Genomic DNA, 21,359 nt, shown 5'->3' with positions numbered 1-21,359 from the left:
GGATGAGGTAAACAAAGAAATCATCCTGCTCACTCATCATAAAAATGCCGACACAAGACCTACAGTGTATGTGTCACCTTGTCTTCTGTACACCAAGACTGAATGCATTTTACTGCCTTCTCTGTGGAATATTTCTAGAAGCATTGCTCTGGATAACATGTATACCTCAATTACCTTGTCTAGAGAGCATTGCACTAGATTACATGCATACCTCAGAGGATTACCATGTATAGAGAGCATTGTATTGGATAGCAGTTATACCTTATGCGTTTGCCATGTCTTTAGAGCATTGCATCGGATTGCAGGTATAGCAGTTATACTGTAAAAGAAGTGGAACATCCCTGTCACATCAACACTCACATTCAGGAAGTTGTACCTCTCAGGACAGTCTTGGGATGAGCTTCATTATGACACTTAAGTAAACAACATTATTGCACATCCCCTTTCCCAATTGAATCAGAGGAAAGCTGGGACTGTGGAACCCTCCTGCTAGGCTGAGTGTAATGTCAACACTGGTGCAGGAATCGTAGACGTGTATTGCCGTCTACAGCGCCACCAACTTTGGATCATATCTGTCTATAGTGCCCAAGCAAAATTGGGGGAAGGGGCAAAGTAGGCAGATTTGGAGACAGGGTCCATTGACCCTTTCCCATTACACATTTTATACAACTTGGCTGTACTCCCCCCTCCCCCACTCTTGTGCATGTGGAACTGACTGCAGCCACTTATTTATTGCCATTTATTTATATAGCGCACACATATTCCGCAGCACTTTGCAGAGAATATTTTGCCATTTACATCAGTCCCTGCCCCGGTGGAGCTTACAACCAATATTGCATTTTAAGCAATGTTTTACTTTTCCTGTGGGTCATTATAGGGGCAGACTAGGCAGTATAGCCCAGACGCATCAAGACTGACCCCACCATAAAGGGGGAAACCTCAGAAAAGCACACCACTGAACAGTACTTATCTTTAGCTGTTATGGCCAATAGTAACAGCTGCAGTTAGAATAAAGTAGATATTGGACCAATCATTAGGAGCTTAACTCACAGCGCCAATAAGATTGCTTCCTGTCCTGGAGCTGTAGCTGCTGTGATTAGATTGAGCATCCACATTGTAACATCAGAAAAGCGAATCAGACTGAGGGGAGAATGTGGAGAGCAAAACGAGTAAAGAAAGGGTTAGCTTGGGGGAAAAGAGACAGAACAACAAAGGGGGGCAAAGTTGTGAGAGAATGAAAGCTAAAGAAGGGAAGAAGGAAAATAACGATAAAGAGGATTAAAGAATGAAGGAGAGATCACGTGGACAAAGGAGAGCTGAGAGGACAAATGATGTTTGGTTGGGGGAAGGGGGCTGGGGAAAGAGTCCTTGATGGAGAAATGTTCTTCCTTTGGGGATAGATCACATGTGCTGGTGGATAGAGTACTGCGGGAGAGAACCTTAAGACCAAGCTCAGTAAAAGGTGGAAGAATTGGATCTGCTGGTGATGCTGGAACACGTGTAGCAAACAGCCTTGAACCTAGTTAGTGGCTTTGTAGAGCACCGTAAATTGTTCCATTAAAACAAAATTAAATATACTTTGTTTATTATTATTATTTTATTTATTTATTTATTTTACCATTTTCTAACAATTTCACTGGATATAGTTTCTTGTTTCCCTGTTTGCTTCATCCCAATATCCAGTATTTGAAATCCAACACCCTTAGGAATTTCTAGGTTTGCTGGTGCATTGGACCCCTGTTATGGATCAGTTAGGTGTAATCTAGGTGTGGGTTGTCTGGTGGGTGTTCATCAGCCATCACTACCCTATCAGCCATGCACCATTGCCACCATGCAGGGACCACTGGGAGCAAGGGGACATTACACTTACGAACTTACGAACAATGAACATGACCAAGTGAGGAGCACGAATATAACAGGTACAAGGTGCTGCCAGCTCGCACATACAGGTGAGGAGAGGGGAGTGGCTGTGAGTCAGCCTGTCATTGTCACTGACCCCATATGTGATTAGTATACAGTCATTTATTTTCTCAACCAAGGTGCTTATTGGAATGTTTTAATAGTAGGCCGAGCCAGCAGGAGGCCACTTGAAGCAGAGAGGACCCACGTCCTCTATTCTGAAGCTGGGCCGTATGGGAGCAGCACAGACAGAAAAAAATACAGATCAGCAACCTGTATTTAATATTTACCTTTTTTCTTTTTAAGCTTTCCCACCCATGCATGATGACATTATTTTCTTTATTATTGACAATAGGGTGGCGCATGTTTTAAGTATCTGGGTCCCTCCAAAATTCTTAATACACCTCTGTATAGAGCCCACAGACAGTATTGAAAAATTAAGAGGTGGAGCAATACTCACTAAGACTTCTAGATGGCCTGAACACATGGACTGCCTGCTTTCTGCATCTGCAGAAGGATGTAATAGGCTTCCCACCCACAAAGAATTAGCTATTCCACCAATATTAACTTGGCTATACAGCAACAAGAAGAAAAAAATAGAAAATACTCAGCACCTGAGTAGTATCAGAGACCTAAAGGTCAGTTTCCTGCAGGAGTTCCAGAGAAAAGGAGAGATTTGTGAACCCCACAAGAAACTGCATAAAGTATTTTGTGGAACTGCACTGGCCAGCACTATTATTATTATTATTATTATTATTATTATTATTATTATTTATATTTACAGTACAGAGAGCAGTAAAATTCAGTAGACAAGTAACAAATAGCACTGCAACTCTCAATACAGCCACTGATTCAAGGTGCAGTGAAAATACTTAGCATAATCTGAAACCTGTACCTATTAGCATGGGCACAGATAATGGGTTTATGTCATCTGAAGAAACCAAAACAATGAAGGAGTAGGCTCTGGGGGCAGATAGCCCAAGGAGGAGGTATACAGTGTAGCTGTTATGTAAGAGAAATAGATAATGAGAACAAAGGAAGGAGGAGCCTATTTATGGAGCTTACCGTCTAAAGGGAATGGAGAAGACGAACCCAAGATATAAGGAGTGAGCCAGTGTTAGGGGGAACAATGGCAGGAAGCAGGAGTGGAAGAAATGGAGGATGCAAGAAGTTGAGACTACGTGGTGACATGGTTGTCTGGTGGACAGATCAGCTCTTATGAACAGGTGGCTTTTCAGCAGCTGCTTGAAGCACTGCAAGCTCTGGGATAATCTGATGGAACGAAGGAGATCATTCTAATGGCGGGGTGGGGTGGGGGGGCAGCATGGGAAGAATATTGGCTCCTGTAGTGAGATGTGGTTACCAGAGGGGAGGAATGGCAGTGCTCTTTGGCCACCCGTAGAGGGCGGGAGGGAATGTGTATGGAGATTTAGGGTGGAGTAGGAGAAGGCCTTGTACATGATGGTGAGAAGTTTGAAGAGGATTCTGTAGCAAAAGGGGAGCTAGTGAAAGGCTTGGGAGAGAGGGGAGACAGATGTTGAGTAGCAAGAAAGGAAGAGAAGTCTAGCTTTAGCATTGAGTACAGATTGGAGAGGAGTAAGATGGAAGCAGGGGAGTCTGGGGAGGAGAAGGTTGCAGTAGTCGAGGCGAGAGATGATCAGTGAGTGGACAATGGTTTTGGTAATATCTTGGAAAAGGAAGGGACTGATATGAGTGATGTTTCGGAGCTGAAACCGATATGATAGGTCAAGAGATTGAATGTTGGGGACAAGGAGGGGAGTCAAGAATGACTCCAAGGCAGCGGGGTTATTGCTCACTGTAAGCATCCTCTGGACCCAGGTAATTGAAAACAGAATGCAAAAACAGCAACACGTTTCAAGCAGCATCATTGCTGTGCTGTGCTGTGATGTGATATCATGCAACCCACCTAGAACCTTTGCAATCCAGTGGACAAATATGCAATAGATAGTGCCTTTCCTTGTGTATCAATGCCTATTTCCCTATAGATTGTAAGCTTGCGAGCAGGGCCTTCCTACCTCTATGACTGTTTGTTTATTACCCAGTTTTGTTTTATCATTGTGTCCATTTGTAAAGCGCAACGGAATTTGCTGCGCTATAAAAGAAACTGTTAATAAATAAATAAAATAATAAATAAACAGCATTCTGCCTTGATATAGAGCACATGCTGCTCTAAACCTGTCAGTAGTGTTTGCATGCTGCTTCCCATTACCCGGTTCCAGAGCACACCTAGGGGGTCATTCCGAGTTGTTCGCTCGGTATTTTTTTCTCGCAACGGAGCGATTAGTCGCTAATGCGCATGCGCAATGTCCGCAGTGCGACTGCGCCAAGTAAATTTTCTATACAGTTAGGAATTTTACTCACGGCATTACAAGGTTTTTTATTCGTTCTGGTGATCGGAGTGTGATTGACAGGAAGTGGGTGTTTCTGGGCGGAAACAGGCCGTTTTATGGGAGTGTGTGAAAAAACGCTACCGTTTCTGGGAAAAACGCGGGAGTGGCTGGAGAAACGGAGGAGTGTCTGGGCGAACGCTGGGTGTGTTTGTGACGTCAAACCAGGAACGACAAGCACTGAACTGATCGCAGATGCCGAGTAAGTCTGGAGCTACTCAGAAACTGCTAAGAAGTGTCTATTCGCAATTCTGCTAATCTTTCGTTCGCAATTTTGATAAGCTAAGATTCACTCCCAGTAGGCGGCGGCTTAGCGTGTGCAAAGCTGCTAAAAGCAGCTTGCGAGCGAACAACTCGGAATGACCCCCCTATAGTAAAGCTGGGTACACGCTCCAGCGAAATGTAGCCAGCAGATATGTTCATCCGATAGGCCAACATATCAGAACCTTGGTACACATTGAGCGATGTTAATGAAGGAACAATCCATGTTCTATCCTTCATTAGCATACATGCTGTCAATAGTGATCTTGTCAGGTTTGGTGTGCAGCACATGAAACTTAACGACATCACTAACGACTGCAGGCACATGCATATCGGACATACACACTGCCCGATATGCTCTGTTGTGAGCGATAAGTCAGTCCGATCCAACATAACACTAGCTGAAGTCACACAGTACATAGCACAAGTCTTGTACTTATCAGTATGTAGCGTACTTTTTAACATTAATATGATATACCATCTGATAAGTATGCCCAAATGTTTTAAGGCAACCCTGATATTGTCCTTACATGGTTGCAGAATAAGGTCTATACTGCTGAGAGTCCATAGTCGTCCTATAGTGCTAGGAGAATCATATATTTGGTTATTATGTGTTGACATTAAGCCTTGCATTCCACATTCGTTAGAACAGTCTCTTACATCATAAATACATTTTTAATATCTCACGTCATCCTTTTACTAGTTACTGAGGGCCTTCTCCACTGTATGAGCATACTGTATCAGCATTCCCTGTAGTTTTCCCTTTCTGTGGGACCAATAATTCTACAGCTCCCAGTATGTATACTTTTGGTGATTGTACCGATTGTCAACATTTCCTGTAAAGTGTAAGTCTGTACCTCTATTTTTTAGGTATCTGTCCGCAGTTCCAAATGACCTATGCACTGACCACTGTCTGGTGAAAGTGGTGGTAACCTTTACAGTATCTCCATTTGCGCTGTACCATGTTGTGGTCTTCAAAATATCAAAGTACTCTGGCCTTAATGAGCCTCATAGTGCCACTTCCTCCCGGTGACTGCATGTCAATGGCGTGCATGTTCAAGGATCTGTTGTTACCAATGTGTACTTATGGCCTTATATCTACATTCATTCTACAGAGTGGTGTGAAGTGGACTATGGAAGATTCTGAAAAGAACCAGCTTCCTTGGAAGTAGCTAGTGAAGGGGGTGAGGTTATTTGCAAGCCTAGGATTCTCTGGGCTTACAAAGAACCCTCCTTATTGCTATACTTGAAACATATGTGTGGCTGGTGCTACCACTAGGAGAACCTAGGCAGTAATATAGGGTTCCAGGGTTTACAGGGCTCCTTTAACACTACATGTGACATAATGTTGCTCATCCAGTGTGTTTAGTGTCCTGGTCTGAATCTGTTCGCAGTTGTTCCTGTTTCATCTTTGGAATGGCAAGCAATAAGTGTCCGAATCACACATCTGCACAAGGGCTAGACTGGCACTTCTGGCAAATTCCAGAATTTTGGAGGGTTTCACACAAGTTTGGATTATACTTTCTCTAGATGTCCGGGTTGGTGTGTTACAGTTTTGGGAACTAGAGTGCAATTCTTATTTTTTGGAAGCACAGGATGGAAAGAAGTCGTTTTATGGAGGCACAGATGGGCAAACAGTCATCCATGCGGCAGGGACTGGATATGTGTTGGGTGCAAGCTGCCGTAGTGTTATGTATAAAGTGATGGGTGCATGTTGTGACTAATACCTGTTTTTAACCTACTACTTGCCAACATACTGTATATAATTCTACACTGATCATTTCTGCAAACTCCTGTCGCCTAACCAAAGGCTAAAAATGTTTAGGGCTTAATGAATTGTATAGAGAAAAATACTTTGAAAATGATAAGGGTGAACAATTGCTAGGCATGATGATTATGCATATTCACTGTGTAGGGAAAATGTGCTGCCATACAGTAGTGGAGTTAAGGTGGCCAACCCCTAGGCATAACGTTATTGTCCACCCCCCCCCCCCCCCCCCACCCCAATTCTGTCTCTATAGCTTCAGCCCCTCAGCGTGTCTCCAGCCTTCACATCTCTCCTGTCAGAGGAGCCAGCACTGGTAGACAAAGCCACAGAAGCTGTCCGGTACCAGACATTGGGCCTAATTCAGACCTGATTGCTGGTACAATAGCGATCGCAGCCTGAAGCTGTTGCTGGAGTGCACTCGCACCGCGTGGGACCCAGAGTAATGCAAAAGCATCTCAGGGCTGCAATTGCCTCTGCCTGATTGACAGGCAGAGGCGGTCGTGGGGCAGGAGGGGGCGTGTCAACAGCATTAGAACGCCATTGGTTGGCACTGTCCGAACAACGCAGGCGTGTCCGGACCAATGCGCGGGCGGGAGCTACTTGCCGGGTGCGCTGTGCTGTACTTTTGCACCTGTGTTGGGGGTAGCCCTGTGCTGGGCGTTCCCCCGCATGTCAGAGAAACTGATCGTAGATGTGCTATATTTAGCACGTCTACGATCAAGCCTGAATCACCCCCATTGTACATGCATGCACCCTGCCGATCACTGTAGCGGTGTAGGCAGTAGTTAAGGGTTACCGCAGTAGGCGTTGCCCCTAGTTACTTGCCTAGTGGTAAATTTGCCACTGCTGCCATGTAGTCCTGTATGTATAGACACCCTTTAAAGGTGACACCTATTTAGGCATTCCAACACTTTGTATAACTAAAACCAGTAAAAAATTTAATTGGTGCTTCCTTGAGTAAAGGCTGAAATTTATGCTGGGTTCAAAAATGAAATGGAACATTGGCCCAGGTAGTCGTGTTCTGTGACATACAAACCTCTAACCAATAAGAGAGATTATTACATATCCTCTGAAGGAATCATTTAATTTGAAATCCTGCACATGTGAATTGTACTGCATCTAAGTCTTATCAGTCATCCTGGCTGCTTACTATCAAATTACCAATTTTGTGCAAACCTGTTGTATTTGGCATTTTTCAGTATGAGCCTGCTTGTCTTTGCAATTCCTTTTAAGATATATGAAACAGGAAAATCGTGTTGCCTTAATGCAAATAGTCTATGAATCTCTGCTTTTCTGTTTCTTAGGAATTCCTGCAAGTACCAGTTCTGATCTGACCATAAATACAGGAGCAGAGGCATCGGAACCCACCTCACCGACACTAAGCCGTACCACCAGAAGTAAAGTCTCGGGAAAGCTTCGCCGCTCTGCCAGTGCAGTCAGTAAATCTTCCAATTGAAGCACTTTTTTATACTGAACTCTAGCGAAGAGCTTTTTTTTAAATCATTATATATATCACACGTGAAGAGAACTTTTTAATAAGGACAAGCTGTGCAATGATGTAGTGTGTCTCTAGCGGGGCGGGACCCCCCTGGGTAGGTTATTAGTGAACCATCCACTAGGCACTAAAATATGATGCAACTTTGGTTGTAACACTGATGATTGCAAGAGGATTGTCTGACGAGGCTGCATGATGCAACAGCACCAAAGGACAAGGGACCACATAACCAGCATGCAGGAATCACATCAACAGTTCTTGCAAGAAGTCTAATATGACATGGATTTCATTGTATCACATTGTTATGGCTGTCTCTGTAACCCTTTCACTGCTGAAAGGATTTGTCAACGGTATACGCTTGGCTTCGGTGCCTTCGGGAGCCACGCATATACAAACGAATGCAAAATACATATATTATCATTATAATTTGTATAGCATTGAGAAATATGCATTATTTGTCTTGGTATAAGTGCAGAGAGCTAGGCCTTGAGTCATTTAGGGTTCCTGGGGAGTCTGAACAGTACAGTCTGAATGTCTCATACTCCGCACAGTTTCCTGTACTATATTACAGCATCTCATTTACAAAACAGACCAAATTGAGTAGATCTCAAGATTCTGTCATTCTACACAAACAAAAGATCCTGCCACTGCTAGTTATTCTGCATAGTTCAGGCATATATATTTATACAAACATGTTTTAAATGTTTTATTAGAGACTCGTATTTAACAAGTGAAGAAGAAATCTTTTTGTTAGAGATGTATGTTTTAAAGTTTGTGATTTATTTGTTGTTGCCTCAAATGTTTTTTTGGACATCTCTAAACAGATGCCGTCATTTTCCTGTGACCTTCCTCATATTTAATTTTGATCGTAAAAGTTTGTTAAGATTTTTCCAATGTGATCTCTTTTCTGTTCCATTAGTGCATATGAAGTAGAAATGTCTTTCAATGCAGCTAAATGCACATTTGGGCACTTGTTTTTTTTTTGTTTTTGTTTCTGCAATGGGATTTTGGTACACTAATTTAACTGATTATTTTTCTGTGTTCTATTGAAGTTTGTACCAATTAGTTTGATGTAAATAGGGCCTGTTGATTACACTGAAAAGAAGTCATTTGTTCTGTGGATTTGAAGTGAAGACTTTATCTGAGACTTCCAGTCAGAAAGTGCAGAGCACTAGGAAGTTAATCTCCTCAGGCTAAAGCAACAGATGTCTTCACAGTGAGATAGATAACCTGCTACTGTACAACCCCAATGCCTCAGCTTGTCTGTCCTGACTGAGCCACTGTCTCTTGCTCATCTCTGTTCATCTTTGAATTAGTAGTAATTGTGTCATTTGCATATTGGAGAGACTATTGTATTTGTTTTAATCATTGTTTTGTAGCTGAGGATTGCTTGCGCTTAGCACTTAATACAGGACAGATATTCACTGGTAGAAACTTTCACATTACAGAGCATGAGGTAATGAAACCCACAGGAACCATCTAGATAATTAACTTTAAAGCACGACACAAGTATGAAAAAGCAAGAAGTCACCCTGTGATCAGATTTGACTTTGTGTATATGGAATTTTTGTGATGTTTCTAGTGCAGTAGTTTTGCAATTATTAGAGGTTACCTGGCGCCATATGTACGATGGAGGGGAACCGGTTTATGGGCAGATCCGGATGCAGCCTCTTCTTCATCACAGGGTTCCCCTGAATGACGAGGCTGCTTCTCATAACTATGGTATTGTCCGATAGCTGCCTCCACTCCACAGGCGACAGATATATGTAAAGTGCAGTGTATCTGGGTTTAGCCTGTGAATCTTCTGTCTGTCGGTATTTTGCTTCCACCACTAGAATGTAAATGTTCGCTAGGATGATGTGAAGACCTGTCCGGTCAGTAAAATGTTTATATTAAATCATTGTACCTCACAGTTGTAGAGACAGATTTTGCTTGCAAAGAGCAGTGAAAGGGTTACAAGGTGAATGAAGATATAAATTTTTCATTGCAGTCAGATTTATACAGTAAAGATTATTTCTACTCAGGGTGATGTGAACGAGAGGATTTAAGCACTTAGACTGTTATCGCTTCTGGAATTACAAAGGTGGTGCCCGTAAATGAGTCCGTGTAAAATAATGGATCATATTCATGTTGCCTATCATCATTAAGACTGTTTTAGAAGCTGACAGTCTTCTCTAAGCTCATACCACCCAGATCTTACCTGTATGTAAAGGGAAATGTTTTAAAGAAAAATAAATATATAATGTACCGAAAATTATTTTGTTCCTTCAATCAATGTTTGATTATTTAAATGACTGGCTGGAAAAGGGTCTTTTGTACTTGTGGACCATATGTGAAAATGATCATTCTAGGTTTGCAGTCTTGCTCCATATGGTCAGCCACCTCCTCACAGCCTTTGTCTTACTAGTTGGGAAGGTTCTTTAAGTGTGAATAGTCAGTTTTGGATGTTCTATATTATGGATTCTATTAGATGTTGTATATAACAGTATATCTGTATATTACAAATTGTGTTCATTATAATGAGGGTGTGCTATAAGAAATGCGGGTCCTCCAAATTTTTCCTTTGGGTGCATTAATTGTAATATTTGTAAAACAAAAAATGGATGCTTGAAATGCCCATCTTTACTGCTGACATATCAAATGTTTGTTTTTTTAAAGATTTCCTGAAATTATTTGTGTTTTTTTCCAAATTTCAATTGAATTTGATTAAAAGTATTTAAAAAGCATTTATTTGTGGCATTCCTTACCTGCGAGTGAGATTTTTATAGAGCTTCCCAGATGACTCTTGGAAAGGTACGTCTAGTTCAGATGTTATAAATCATTTGCTATTAATGTGTGGCCCCTTGGTTAAAAAAAAAAAAAATACTTTCTGTATTGGTGACATGGAAAAGGGTGTAGCTAGAAACTATGGGTCAAGCAGTGAGAACAGTAGGGATGGAGGTAGTGAGATGAATGGGGTTGGAGAGGGGGGGAGGGAAAGAGCAGCCGACAAGGGTATTACCAAGGGTGTTATCAAAACACAAATTAACGATGAATGTGGATCACCAATAATGCATATATTATTTAATATAGAAAATGAGGTTCCCAGCAGTAGAGGGAATACTTATATTAATTGTATGTATGTAAACGCTAGAAGCCTTACAGGAAAAAAGGGGGATCTAGAAGTCCTTGCAGCAAACAAACAGTACGATATTATAGGTATTACTGAAACTTGGTGGGACGAAACTCATGATTGGACAGTTAATCTGGAAGGTTATATGCTGTTCAGGAGAGACAGATTAAATAAACGGGGTGGAGATCTATGTCTTTATGTAAAACCTTTTTTAAACCTTGATATAAAGGAAGAGATTCGCAATGGGACAGTAAATAGTGTGGAGACTTTATGGGTAGAAAAAGCATGCGGGGGAAGGGGAACTAAAAAGATACTTATAGGGATATGCTATAAGACGCCTGATATTAATGTTACTGAAACAAATCGAAAAAGTGGCAGGAATAGGAGACGTAATAGTTTTGGGAGATTTTAACTATCCAGAGATAAATTGGACAAATGATTCATGTGATACTGCTAGGAATAATAGGTTTTTAAATGCACTAAATATCAACTAATCTTGGACCTGGTACTAACAAACAATGGGGAATTGATATCAAATATTATAGTAGGGGAGCCCATTGAAAACAGCAACCACAATATGGTCACATTCAAGATTGGTTTTCACAAGTATCCCTATATAAGGTCAACAAAGACTCTTAACTTTAGCAAAGCCAACTTTAAGGGTTATTCAGACCGGATCGCGGCAGCGATCGCAGTCTGAATCTTTACGTGGAGTGCGCACGCACAGCGGCCGCATTGCGTGATGTCACATGCAGCCGCTGCGACCCTGGACGCGGCCAGTAGCTCCCTGCCAATGTGCCGGAGCTGCACTGGCAGGGAGCTACTTCTCCTGTAAAAAAAGGATCGCCGCAGTACGATGCTTTTGTACTTGTGCGGAGGCAGGGACTGACATGCGGAGCGGACTAGCCCTGTGCTGGGCATTCCCCTGCATGTCAGAGTAACTGATAGTAGATGTGCTATATTTAGCACATCTACGATCAACTCTGAATTACCCCCTTTGACAGGATGAGGGAAGCTTTAAGGGACATTGACTGGGAAATTTTGTTTCAAGGCAAGAATACTACAGAAAAATGGATGTACTAAAAGCATTGTTTGTTAGTTATACTTGTAAATTCATTCCAATGGACAGCAAACGAGTAATAATTCCAAACCAATGTGACTTAACAAAAAGATTGAGGAACTAATGGGCAGAAAGAGGCGAGCATTCAAGAAGTATTAATTGGATGGGAAAGCAGAGTCATTCCAGTACTATAAGGACTGTAACAAAAAAGTAATCAGAGCGTCTAAAATAGAAACGGAAAAGCTAATAGCAAAGGAAAGTAAATCGAACCCCAAAAAGTTTTTTAAATATATCAACAGCAAAAGATTAAAGAAATAGAGTATAGGCCCTTTAAAAGGCAATATGGGCGTCATAATCAAAGACAATAAGGAATAAGGACATAGCGGAAGAATTAAACAGGTTTTTCTCATCTGTATTCACAAGAGAGGACCAGTTGGCGGGATTGACACAGCCTCAGCAACGATAATGTCCCACTGCTTAATTCTGTGACCGATTAAAAAAAATAATTATGAATAATAAGTCACCTGGTCCCGACAGAATTCACCCAAGGGTTCTCATGGAGCTACACTCCGAATTAGCAAGACCCCTATATTTGATTTTTAATGACTCACTTACATCAGGCATGGTCCTCAAAGACTGGCGTATAGCGGAAGTAGTGCCGATATTTAAAACGGGAAGTAAATCTGAACTGGGTAATTATAGACTAGTAAGTCTTACATCTATAGTGGGAAAGGTACTGGAAGGTATTTTAAGGGATAGAATACTGGAGTTCCTTGAAACCAATAAGGTTGTTAGTAGGAACCAACATGGATTTGTGAAGGATAGATCATGTCAAACTAACTTAATAGGCTTCTATAAAACAGTGCAAACGTAGATCAGGGTAAAGAGGTGGTTGTAATCCTTTTTAGACTTTGTTAAAGCTTTCGATCCTGTACCTCACATGAGACTTATCTACTTGGGCTAGGGAACAAAGTATGCACTTGGGTTAGCAAATGGTTGGACAAAAGGAAGCAGCGTGTGGTGGTAAATGGAACGTTTCAGAATTGGACTGAAGTACTAAGTGGTGTGCCACGTGGGTCTGTAATTGAACCACTATTGTTCATCTTCATAAATGATCTAGCAGTAGGTCTAGAGAATAGTGTCAATTTTTGCAGGTGACCTCAAACTGTGTAAGGTTATACATTCCGAGGGGGATGCTGAGTCGCTTTAGAATGACTTATTTAAACTAGAAACAAGGGCAGCAAAATGGAGAATGAGGTTCAATATAGACAAATGTAAGGAAATGTACTTTGGTAGCAAGAACAGAAACACTACCTACATACTAAATGGGGAAAAACTAGGGGATTCTCTACTGGAAAAAGATTTAGGTGTTTACATAGATAACAAACTAAGCAGTAGTGTCCAAAGTAGGTATGCAGCAAAAAAGGCAAACAAGTTATTAGCATGCATAAAGCGGGGAATTGATGCAAGGGATGAGACTGTTATACTCTCATTATATAAATCACTAGTGAGGCCACTTCTGGAATACTGTGCACAACTATGGGCACTATACTATAAAAAGTATATCCTGGAACTAGAAAAGGTTCAGAGACGGATGACCAAATTGATTAAGGGGATGGAGGCGCTAGAATACAAGGAAAGGCTTGCTAGGCATGTTTACACTGGAAAAGAGGAAATTAAGAGGGGACATGATTAACTTTTACAAATATATAAGGGTTCAATACACAGCTAGTGGGGGATTTGTTTCTGGTAAGTTCCTCACGAAGGACATGTGGACACCTGCTTAGGTTAGAGGAGATGAGATTTTACACACTGAGACAGAAAGGTTTCTTTACAGTAAGGACAATACGTATTTGGAATTCCCTGCCTGAGAGAGTAGTAATGGCGGACTCGGTCACAACTTTTAAGAATGGGCTAGATAAATTCCTAATGGATAAGGATATACAGGGTCATGGTGGGTAAATCATTCACTATAGTAATAAAATTAAATAAAAAATAAATAAAAAAAATTGGAAGAGGTGACATAAGCATTCACCACAGTTAAAATTAGTCTTAAAAATATTACTGTGTATGAGATCACTAACAGGTTGAACTCAGTGGACAAATTGTCTTTTTCTCCAGCAGGGTCCACAGGTTATCCACAGGATAACATTGGGATATGATAGAGCGACAGCGGATTGGCACCAAACGATCACAAGCTTTCAGGCCTCCCAGAATGCATCGGGCTCGTCCATATAATCCCGCCCACTGCCTCAGTCAAATCAGTTTTTTGTTTGCCGCGGCAGGAGCCGGACCATGGTCACAGGGCTGCTGTGTTTGGCAGCCCTAAGCTTTATTTGAGTTATTTTTATAGTCTTACTATGTTTTTTGAGTAATCTTTCCTAACAGCGTCTTACACGCATATTGGAAAGAGTCGCTCCAACAACTCTCCGCCGGGACGCAAAAACAACGCTTACCCACGGGGAGAAGGTAAGGCATCGGTTCCGCTTAGAAGGGGAATACGGACACAGCCGCACTGTTTTGGGAGGAGACTACCAAACAATAACTGGCGCGCCACCACCACGGGTGCTCTAGCACTAGGCTTTAGGGATCATAAGGCGCCAGAATTAGTTTGAGGTTGCGATCCCTAGGGTTGATGTCAGCAGTGGGGAGTCAGACGCTCTCCTGGTCGCCACTCCCCCCAGTTCATGACCAGTTATTGTGTGTCTCCCGCCATGAACTGATTGCCTCACGTCCGTCTCAGACGCTACTACGAGGGGACTCAGTCGCAGCCTAGGCCGCTGCGTCTGTATACACTATTGTTTACCGCTAAGAAACGGGGTCGTAGACAGGAGCGTCTGCATGCAGTAACGTTCACTGAGCGTCTGTGTCCACAAATAATGACCGGAGCGGTAGTGTACACTAGTAGCGTCTAGATCCACTCAGCGTTCGCTAACGCATTGATCAATCCTGGAAGTGGGGTAAGTCTCCCTGTATCCCACTCTACTGAGTACGGGTTATACAGCACTAAAATTCTATCTACCTTTGTAGTATGAATAGTTAACTTTAGTGCCTATTGCATATGAGTTTTATGTACAATACTGTGGTTTACTTCGCAATGCGTCTGAATACTTTAAATATCTGTATAAAACAGAATTCAGTAATACGTACTCCTACATGCTTTGAGATGTGTTCATAGTTGATAATCTGCTCATATGATGTGTATATATATATATATATATATATATATATATATATAATGTAACTGACTGCTAGTGTGATGCTGACTTAATAATAAATGATTGTCAGTTGATATTTCTGATCCTTAATGCAAGTGCATGGGAAGGGTCACACGTCACTTTAGAGAAAAGTGATTACAGTCACAAAAGTGTGTAGTACACTGTGAAAGTGCTGAGTATTTATCATGTCTAAGGGCAGCAAAACACTTATATGTTGTTGTTCGGCAAAAAAATGTATTATCCTCTATGATTGGTACAGGATGGTTAGGTGTAAAAATGATTTGCTGTTTAGCATAATAGATTTCCTGATTACATCAGGTATAGATGGACAATGTTGCACAGACCAGGGACGGATCTAGAATTTTCTTTAGGGGGGGAGGTTTACTATTTAATCTTGACTCCTCCCTCTACAGTCCCAACTCCTCCCATCTGCAATCCTAACTCCTCCTCTCTCAATTCTGACTGAACTTTTTGAGTGAGACTGAGATAGAGCTTTGTGATTGTTCTATGTACATGTGACTGTGCTATGAGGTCATTGTATTTATTAGCCCTAGTACCCACACACCAGTAAGTGAGGGGCAAATGCTCTGCAACCCTTGCTCTCCTGGCTCCTCTGTGCTGCTGTGGTATAAGCTGCAGCACATCGTTCTGCCTCAGGCTCTCCCAGGAGAGCTCTCTTCTGCTCAAAAGTGGGCGTGGTTATGACTGTTAGGGGGGGCGGTCGCCCCCTTCGCCCCCCCCCCCCCCCCCCTAGATCCGGCCCTGGTACAGACCTTGTACAGTTTAGCGGAAATGTTAAATCTTACAATATTAACACATGCTGCTCACGGATTGTGGTATATCCCCAACAGCGTCTTCAATAAGACAAGCTGATGAACCTGAATGTAAATAAATCATCGACTATCACAGGCTACACATGAAATCATCAGATGATGAACGCTCCATATACTCTACTTCAGCATACGAAGTACAAGGTAAAAGATATCAGCTAAATAAATAAGATGAATAAATGAGAGCAAAAATAGGCTAGCTGTCAATAGAGGCAGCAGAGCCTGGGGAAATAAGGCACTTCGCTTTAAACATCCCAAAAGGTCTCTGCATGAGGGCAGAATTCAGGAAATAGGTTTGGGTTACACCCAATAAAGTAGAAGCCCAGTAAATGGGATTCCAATATCTTTTTCAGGATAGGGACTATTTTGAATAGGGTAGTGCCTCCCAAAATAGATATGCATATCATTTGATAATGCACAAATCTATAGGGCCTCTGTCATCAAAAGAATAAGACCATATTGTCTGGGGCAGTGATGAGGCCAGCCAGGACTTCACCTTGTAGTCTACGGCTACACCACACTGGATAGGCCCAATCTCAATAGATTTTGGAAGCTAAGCAGTGTTCGGCCTGGTTACTTCTTGGAGGGGGACCACCTTGAAATACCAGGTGCTGTAGGTACATTAGGCTGAGGTACTGGAAGCCAGGTTTCAGCGCCTGCAAGGGAGTAAGAATCCCATATAGCTCATATGAACACTAATGTTCTAGGGCATCAGCATAACAATCGCTGTTCAAGAACAGCGAGGTTCACATACATATGGGTCCTCGGTTATCTTGACTAGTTTTTGTGCCTAGGCACAACATGACTTATAGTATAAATCCTTCATCTGTACATAGGAAGCTGATTCAGAATCTAAAAAGGTTCTGGAAATTTTTTGCCTTGGATGAAGTTTCTGTTTTAACAGTTATTCCAGAGTCCAAGAAGGTCACGTTCCCTTCCACATATAACCCCAAAATGGGGTCTGGTTCGGCCTTGTCGGTAATTAAGGAACGTAACAGCCTTAATACAATAAGTTTGGTAAGGCAAAGAAGCAAAGGCAACCAGAGGCCAGCTTCCAAAACAGAGGCCATCTGTATGATGGCGCAGGTCTCCTTCTGGCTGATTCCAGAAGGATAAGGGGCCGACTTCTTCAGTTTGCACAGATTGATAGCAGTCTACAAGCAGATGCCTGGGTGCAAGAAGCAGTATCTCTAAGGTTATATTTTCCCTTCTGGAACCATTCTCCTAAAAGGTAATCGGTTTCAGCCCGTCTCGGGTAGAGGCGTAGGCGAGGGTTTTGCATGAAGCAATTCAGAAAATGTTTTGTCGCGAATTGTCATTCCAGTAACCCATGCACAATGGAAGGTTTATTCCTACCTGGGTCAAAAACAATCCCTCGCCCCATTATCAATTTCAAAAACAGAAATTTGGGTAACACGGTTCACGTAGAGGCAACTCCATAGTTGGGTGAGGAGCCAATATAATACATGTGATAATGCTGATTATCTTACAGGAATGAAAGCTATACCTTAAACACACTTTACCATGTAGCCGCTGCGGCCGCTATACTTAATACACACTCTACGTACTTTGTCCGCTATTAGCGTACAAAGTCCCGTACTCTGTACGGACTTTGCGTACAAACGCCGCGCTGACGGTACAAAGTACTCACAGCGCGTACACACCCAGAGATGCACTTTAAACCTTTTACAGCAATGCAATGCAATGATAATACACTTTAAACCTAAGCAGGGCAACGAAGACACGATACCAGATTGTAATTAAACCGCTGGGTTCCGAAACCACAGCGTATTATTGCTGAAAGGGGGTTACAATACAAATAATACAATACAATATAACAGAGTAAATGGCTACATTCAATGGTACATACGTGAGTGGATTCGCTTGCACTACCCGGTCCGGTCCTCCGTCATCTGATAGATAGTGTTGTGAGTCTTGTGTCTGACCAGGCCTGCAGCAGGCTCTCTCTATACAATTCTTCCAAAAAGCAATACAATAGATACTGTAATCTCTTTGTCCATTGGACACAGGAATGCACATTTACAGTACAGGAGAGGTCATAGGTCGGTTTGAATAGGTAGGCGATGTCTTTCCCAACTGCTCTTGTGGGTGGTCTCCTCTGGATTCCCGCCGCATACATAATGTACAGTAAATACAGTTTATATCTATATTCTGCTTCTGCACATAACTATCCGCAGGAACATGCGATCTTCCTCAAACCAACACCGGAATGTTACCCGTAAAATACCCTACAGCTGGATATCAAACACCACCTTATAACCTTGTTCTGTCCCCTCCTATTCTGTAAAGGTGAATCCCTTTGTTCTGTTACCATTTAAACTGCTGTTACTTTCTGATGTGGTGCAGGGAGGCTATGTGTACATTGTGCACTATTTGGATTAAATATGTAATGTGTTTTGATAGCTTTCCATGTGTTCACAAACTCTACCGTAAATACCCATACCACGCGCTAATGCGCAGGACCGCGGGAGCGATCATACGCAAATTGCGAATATGTGCACTTACGACAGAACAAGTACATGCGCGGAGGCCATCTGTGTGTAGTTTGTACGTGATGTGTGTACTGCAATATTTTTCGACTTTGACACATGGTATTCCTGGATAAGTCAGGAATTTTACCTTCAGGCTCCTATAAAATTGTCCATCAGTGTTATCTCAAGGTTTATCATCCTTCAGCAAAAATTCAGGTAGGCCTTACCCTTTGGGTTAGCCACAGCCCCAGAGTACCAAAATGATTGACAATTTATCTCCGTTAGTAGAGGTTAAGAAGAATTGCCATACCTTGACCACCTTCCTATCCTGACACAAATACAGGAAAGGTTCTGTGTCATCTACAACATACAAACAACTTGTCTGCAGAGGCACGGGTGGTTCGTAAATGGGATCATCTCTGGTTCCATAACATAACTCACGGTGGGGCTATACTGAATTCAAGTTGCAGAAAGTAGTTACCTCGGAACAAGATATCCAAGGCAAAACTAGGAGAGTGGTTACAATGTCAAACAATATTGATTCACGCAGCAATGCGAATGAAGGGTTTGATGGTGTTAACAATATACATGATGGAGTGGGAAGAATTCCACTCAAGACTTTTCCAGTATCTCCTCCATCCAAGGCCGCATCAGACTGAATATGTCCAATCTCAATAATGTTGTAAATTAAGCAGTGTTGTACCTGGTTAAATTCTCTGAGCGCAAGACCGTCTGTGAATACCAGGTGGTGTAGACCGGCCAGATGGACAGTACACAAACAAGTACGTGGTACTGGCAAAAAAAAAGGTAAGTAGTAGCCTGGGGGCTACAGACATTCCATCTAGATGAGAGGATACCTTTTTCTTTTTGGTATCAGGTGGAGAAATCCTGACAACAAATACAAGTCTTCTCGACTATGGAGGCCATTTTTCCAGAAAATTATGATTCTGGGGATTATGGACCACAGAAAAAAGGTGCCTGCTAATAAATCTGTTAGCACTTCAGGCCATATATTGGGTCCTGATTTAGGCACAAGACATTCCTAAAGGAAGATCGGTCCAGATCCGCAAGGACAAGGAAAGGACAGTAGTGTACCTTAACTTTCAGACAGGAACATGCAGATAAATAGCTAGGAAGGAGGTAAATCACATACTAAAATGTGCAGAACTCCATCTTCCAGCCTTGTCCTCAGGGTTTGTTGCGAGAGTCTTAAACTAAAGAGCTGATTTCTCAGTCGACACACCATTCAGGTAAATGAATGGGCTTTGCACCCTAAAGTCATTTAGACTCGGGTAGACAAATGGGCTTGGCCAGAGATAATTCTCATGAAGTCCCATCTGAACAACAATAGTCATAATCGGGTCAGAAACAAAAGAGTGATCTTTGTGGATATCTTTTTAATGGGAATTTATTTCTCTTATGTGTTTCTCAGATCATCCTGTTACTCAGGATTGTGAGGAAAACACAATAAAGATGCAGGGATCCTAATAAGCCCCGGCTTGGCCCAGAATGTGTTGGTACACAGATCCGCAGAAAATGTTGAATACCTTTTCTGTTTCCTTTACGCCCAGACTAAGATCACATATATCTGGATCAACTTTTTGAAATCTAAATACTGAGGTCCAGATGATTCTCACAAAGGCTCAGAGCAAGGAAAAACTTCCTTAACTCGTATTTATCACCAAATGTGACAAGTTTCTATGCATTAGTGCAATAAAAAAGGTATGGACCCAAAATCTTGCAGAGTTTCCAGGGTTTTTACCATTCCTTCAAACAGGAATAGATAAAGGTTTAGCGGTGGCTTCCTTGGAAATACAAGTGTCAGCATTTGACTGTATGGTTCCAAAAAGAAAAATGCCAAATTGCAGAATGTGTGCACTTTTTCCCAGGGAATGCTGCGCATTCAACCTTTCCCTTTTCCTACTACGGGGTCAGGGAATCTAAATCTAGTCCTCAAAAGCCTGTCAAGTTGCTCTGTTTAAACCACTAAGAGAAGTGGATTTTAAATGGTTGACAGCTAAAATTCTCGTTCGGCTGACTATGGCATCAGCTAGAAGAGAGTCAGATTTAGGAGCACTTTCATGCTACACTCCTTTTCTGATAATATCCAGATAAAGTAGTTCTCAGAACTGAGTCTGGGTATCTTCCAGAGGGGTGATCTGTATTCCACCTTAATGAAGATAATATGGTCCCGGTTTTTCAAGAATCGGGATTTTCTGCGGGAGATGCATCGCTGGACGTAGTCCGGGCATTAAGTACCTACGTGGATTCTACCAGTGCCATTAGAAAGACAAAATCTCTTTTCATCCTCTACGGATTTCACAAGAGGAGATGGCCTGTTACTAAACAGACGCTAGCAAGATGGCTTCGAATGACAATTTCAGAAGCATATTCTTAAGCTGATCTCCCTGTCCCGGCTAATGTCTCTGCTCATTTTACATGTAAGGAAGGTCTTTCATGGGTAGTACAATATTGTGCTTGAGCAGAACAGATATGTAAGGTAGCCACATGGCTTCCAATAAACACATTCAATCAGACATTAGGCCTGGGATATCTTTGCCTCTCATGATGCTCAATTCGGGCGTAAGATTCTCCTATTAATCAGGAGCGTCCCCACCACTAAAAATTGCTTTGGGAAATCCCAATGTTATCCTGTGGATAACCTGTGGACCCTGCCGGAGAAATATACGTTATGGTAAGAACTTACCGTTGATAACGGTATTTCTCCTAAGTCCACAGGGATCCCACCCTGACGCACCTGATTTGAGAATCTGTATACTCACTAAACTCTTCCCTCTTGCATGGAAGAGTGGGCA

General features: G+C 42.1%; 1 protein-coding gene across 3 annotated transcripts in view; it reads left to right on the top strand.

The window, feature by feature from the left end:
- RALGAPA2 (Ral GTPase activating protein catalytic subunit alpha 2) overlaps positions 1–10,557 on the top strand; it is a 605,428-nt gene extending 594,871 nt beyond the window's left edge. For 2 of the 3 annotated variants that reach the window (XM_063918174.1, XM_063918175.1), the window contains one exon: positions 7,641–10,557. In XM_063918174.1, coding sequence (XP_063774244.1) covers positions 7,641–7,792 — 152 coding nt within the window. In that variant the 3' untranslated portion in view covers positions 7,793–10,557. The remainder of the gene's footprint in view (positions 1–7,640) is intronic. The other variant, XM_063918177.1, reaches the window with a different exon arrangement.
- The last annotated feature ends 10,802 nt before the right edge of the window (positions 10,558–21,359 follow it).

The sequence above is a fragment of the Pseudophryne corroboree genome, chromosome 4 (assembly GCF_028390025.1).
Source record: "Pseudophryne corroboree isolate aPseCor3 chromosome 4, aPseCor3.hap2, whole genome shotgun sequence".
Classification (NCBI taxonomy): Eukaryota; Metazoa; Chordata; class Amphibia; order Anura; family Myobatrachidae; genus Pseudophryne; species Pseudophryne corroboree.
This window is presented reverse-complemented; position numbering and strand designations above follow the sequence as displayed.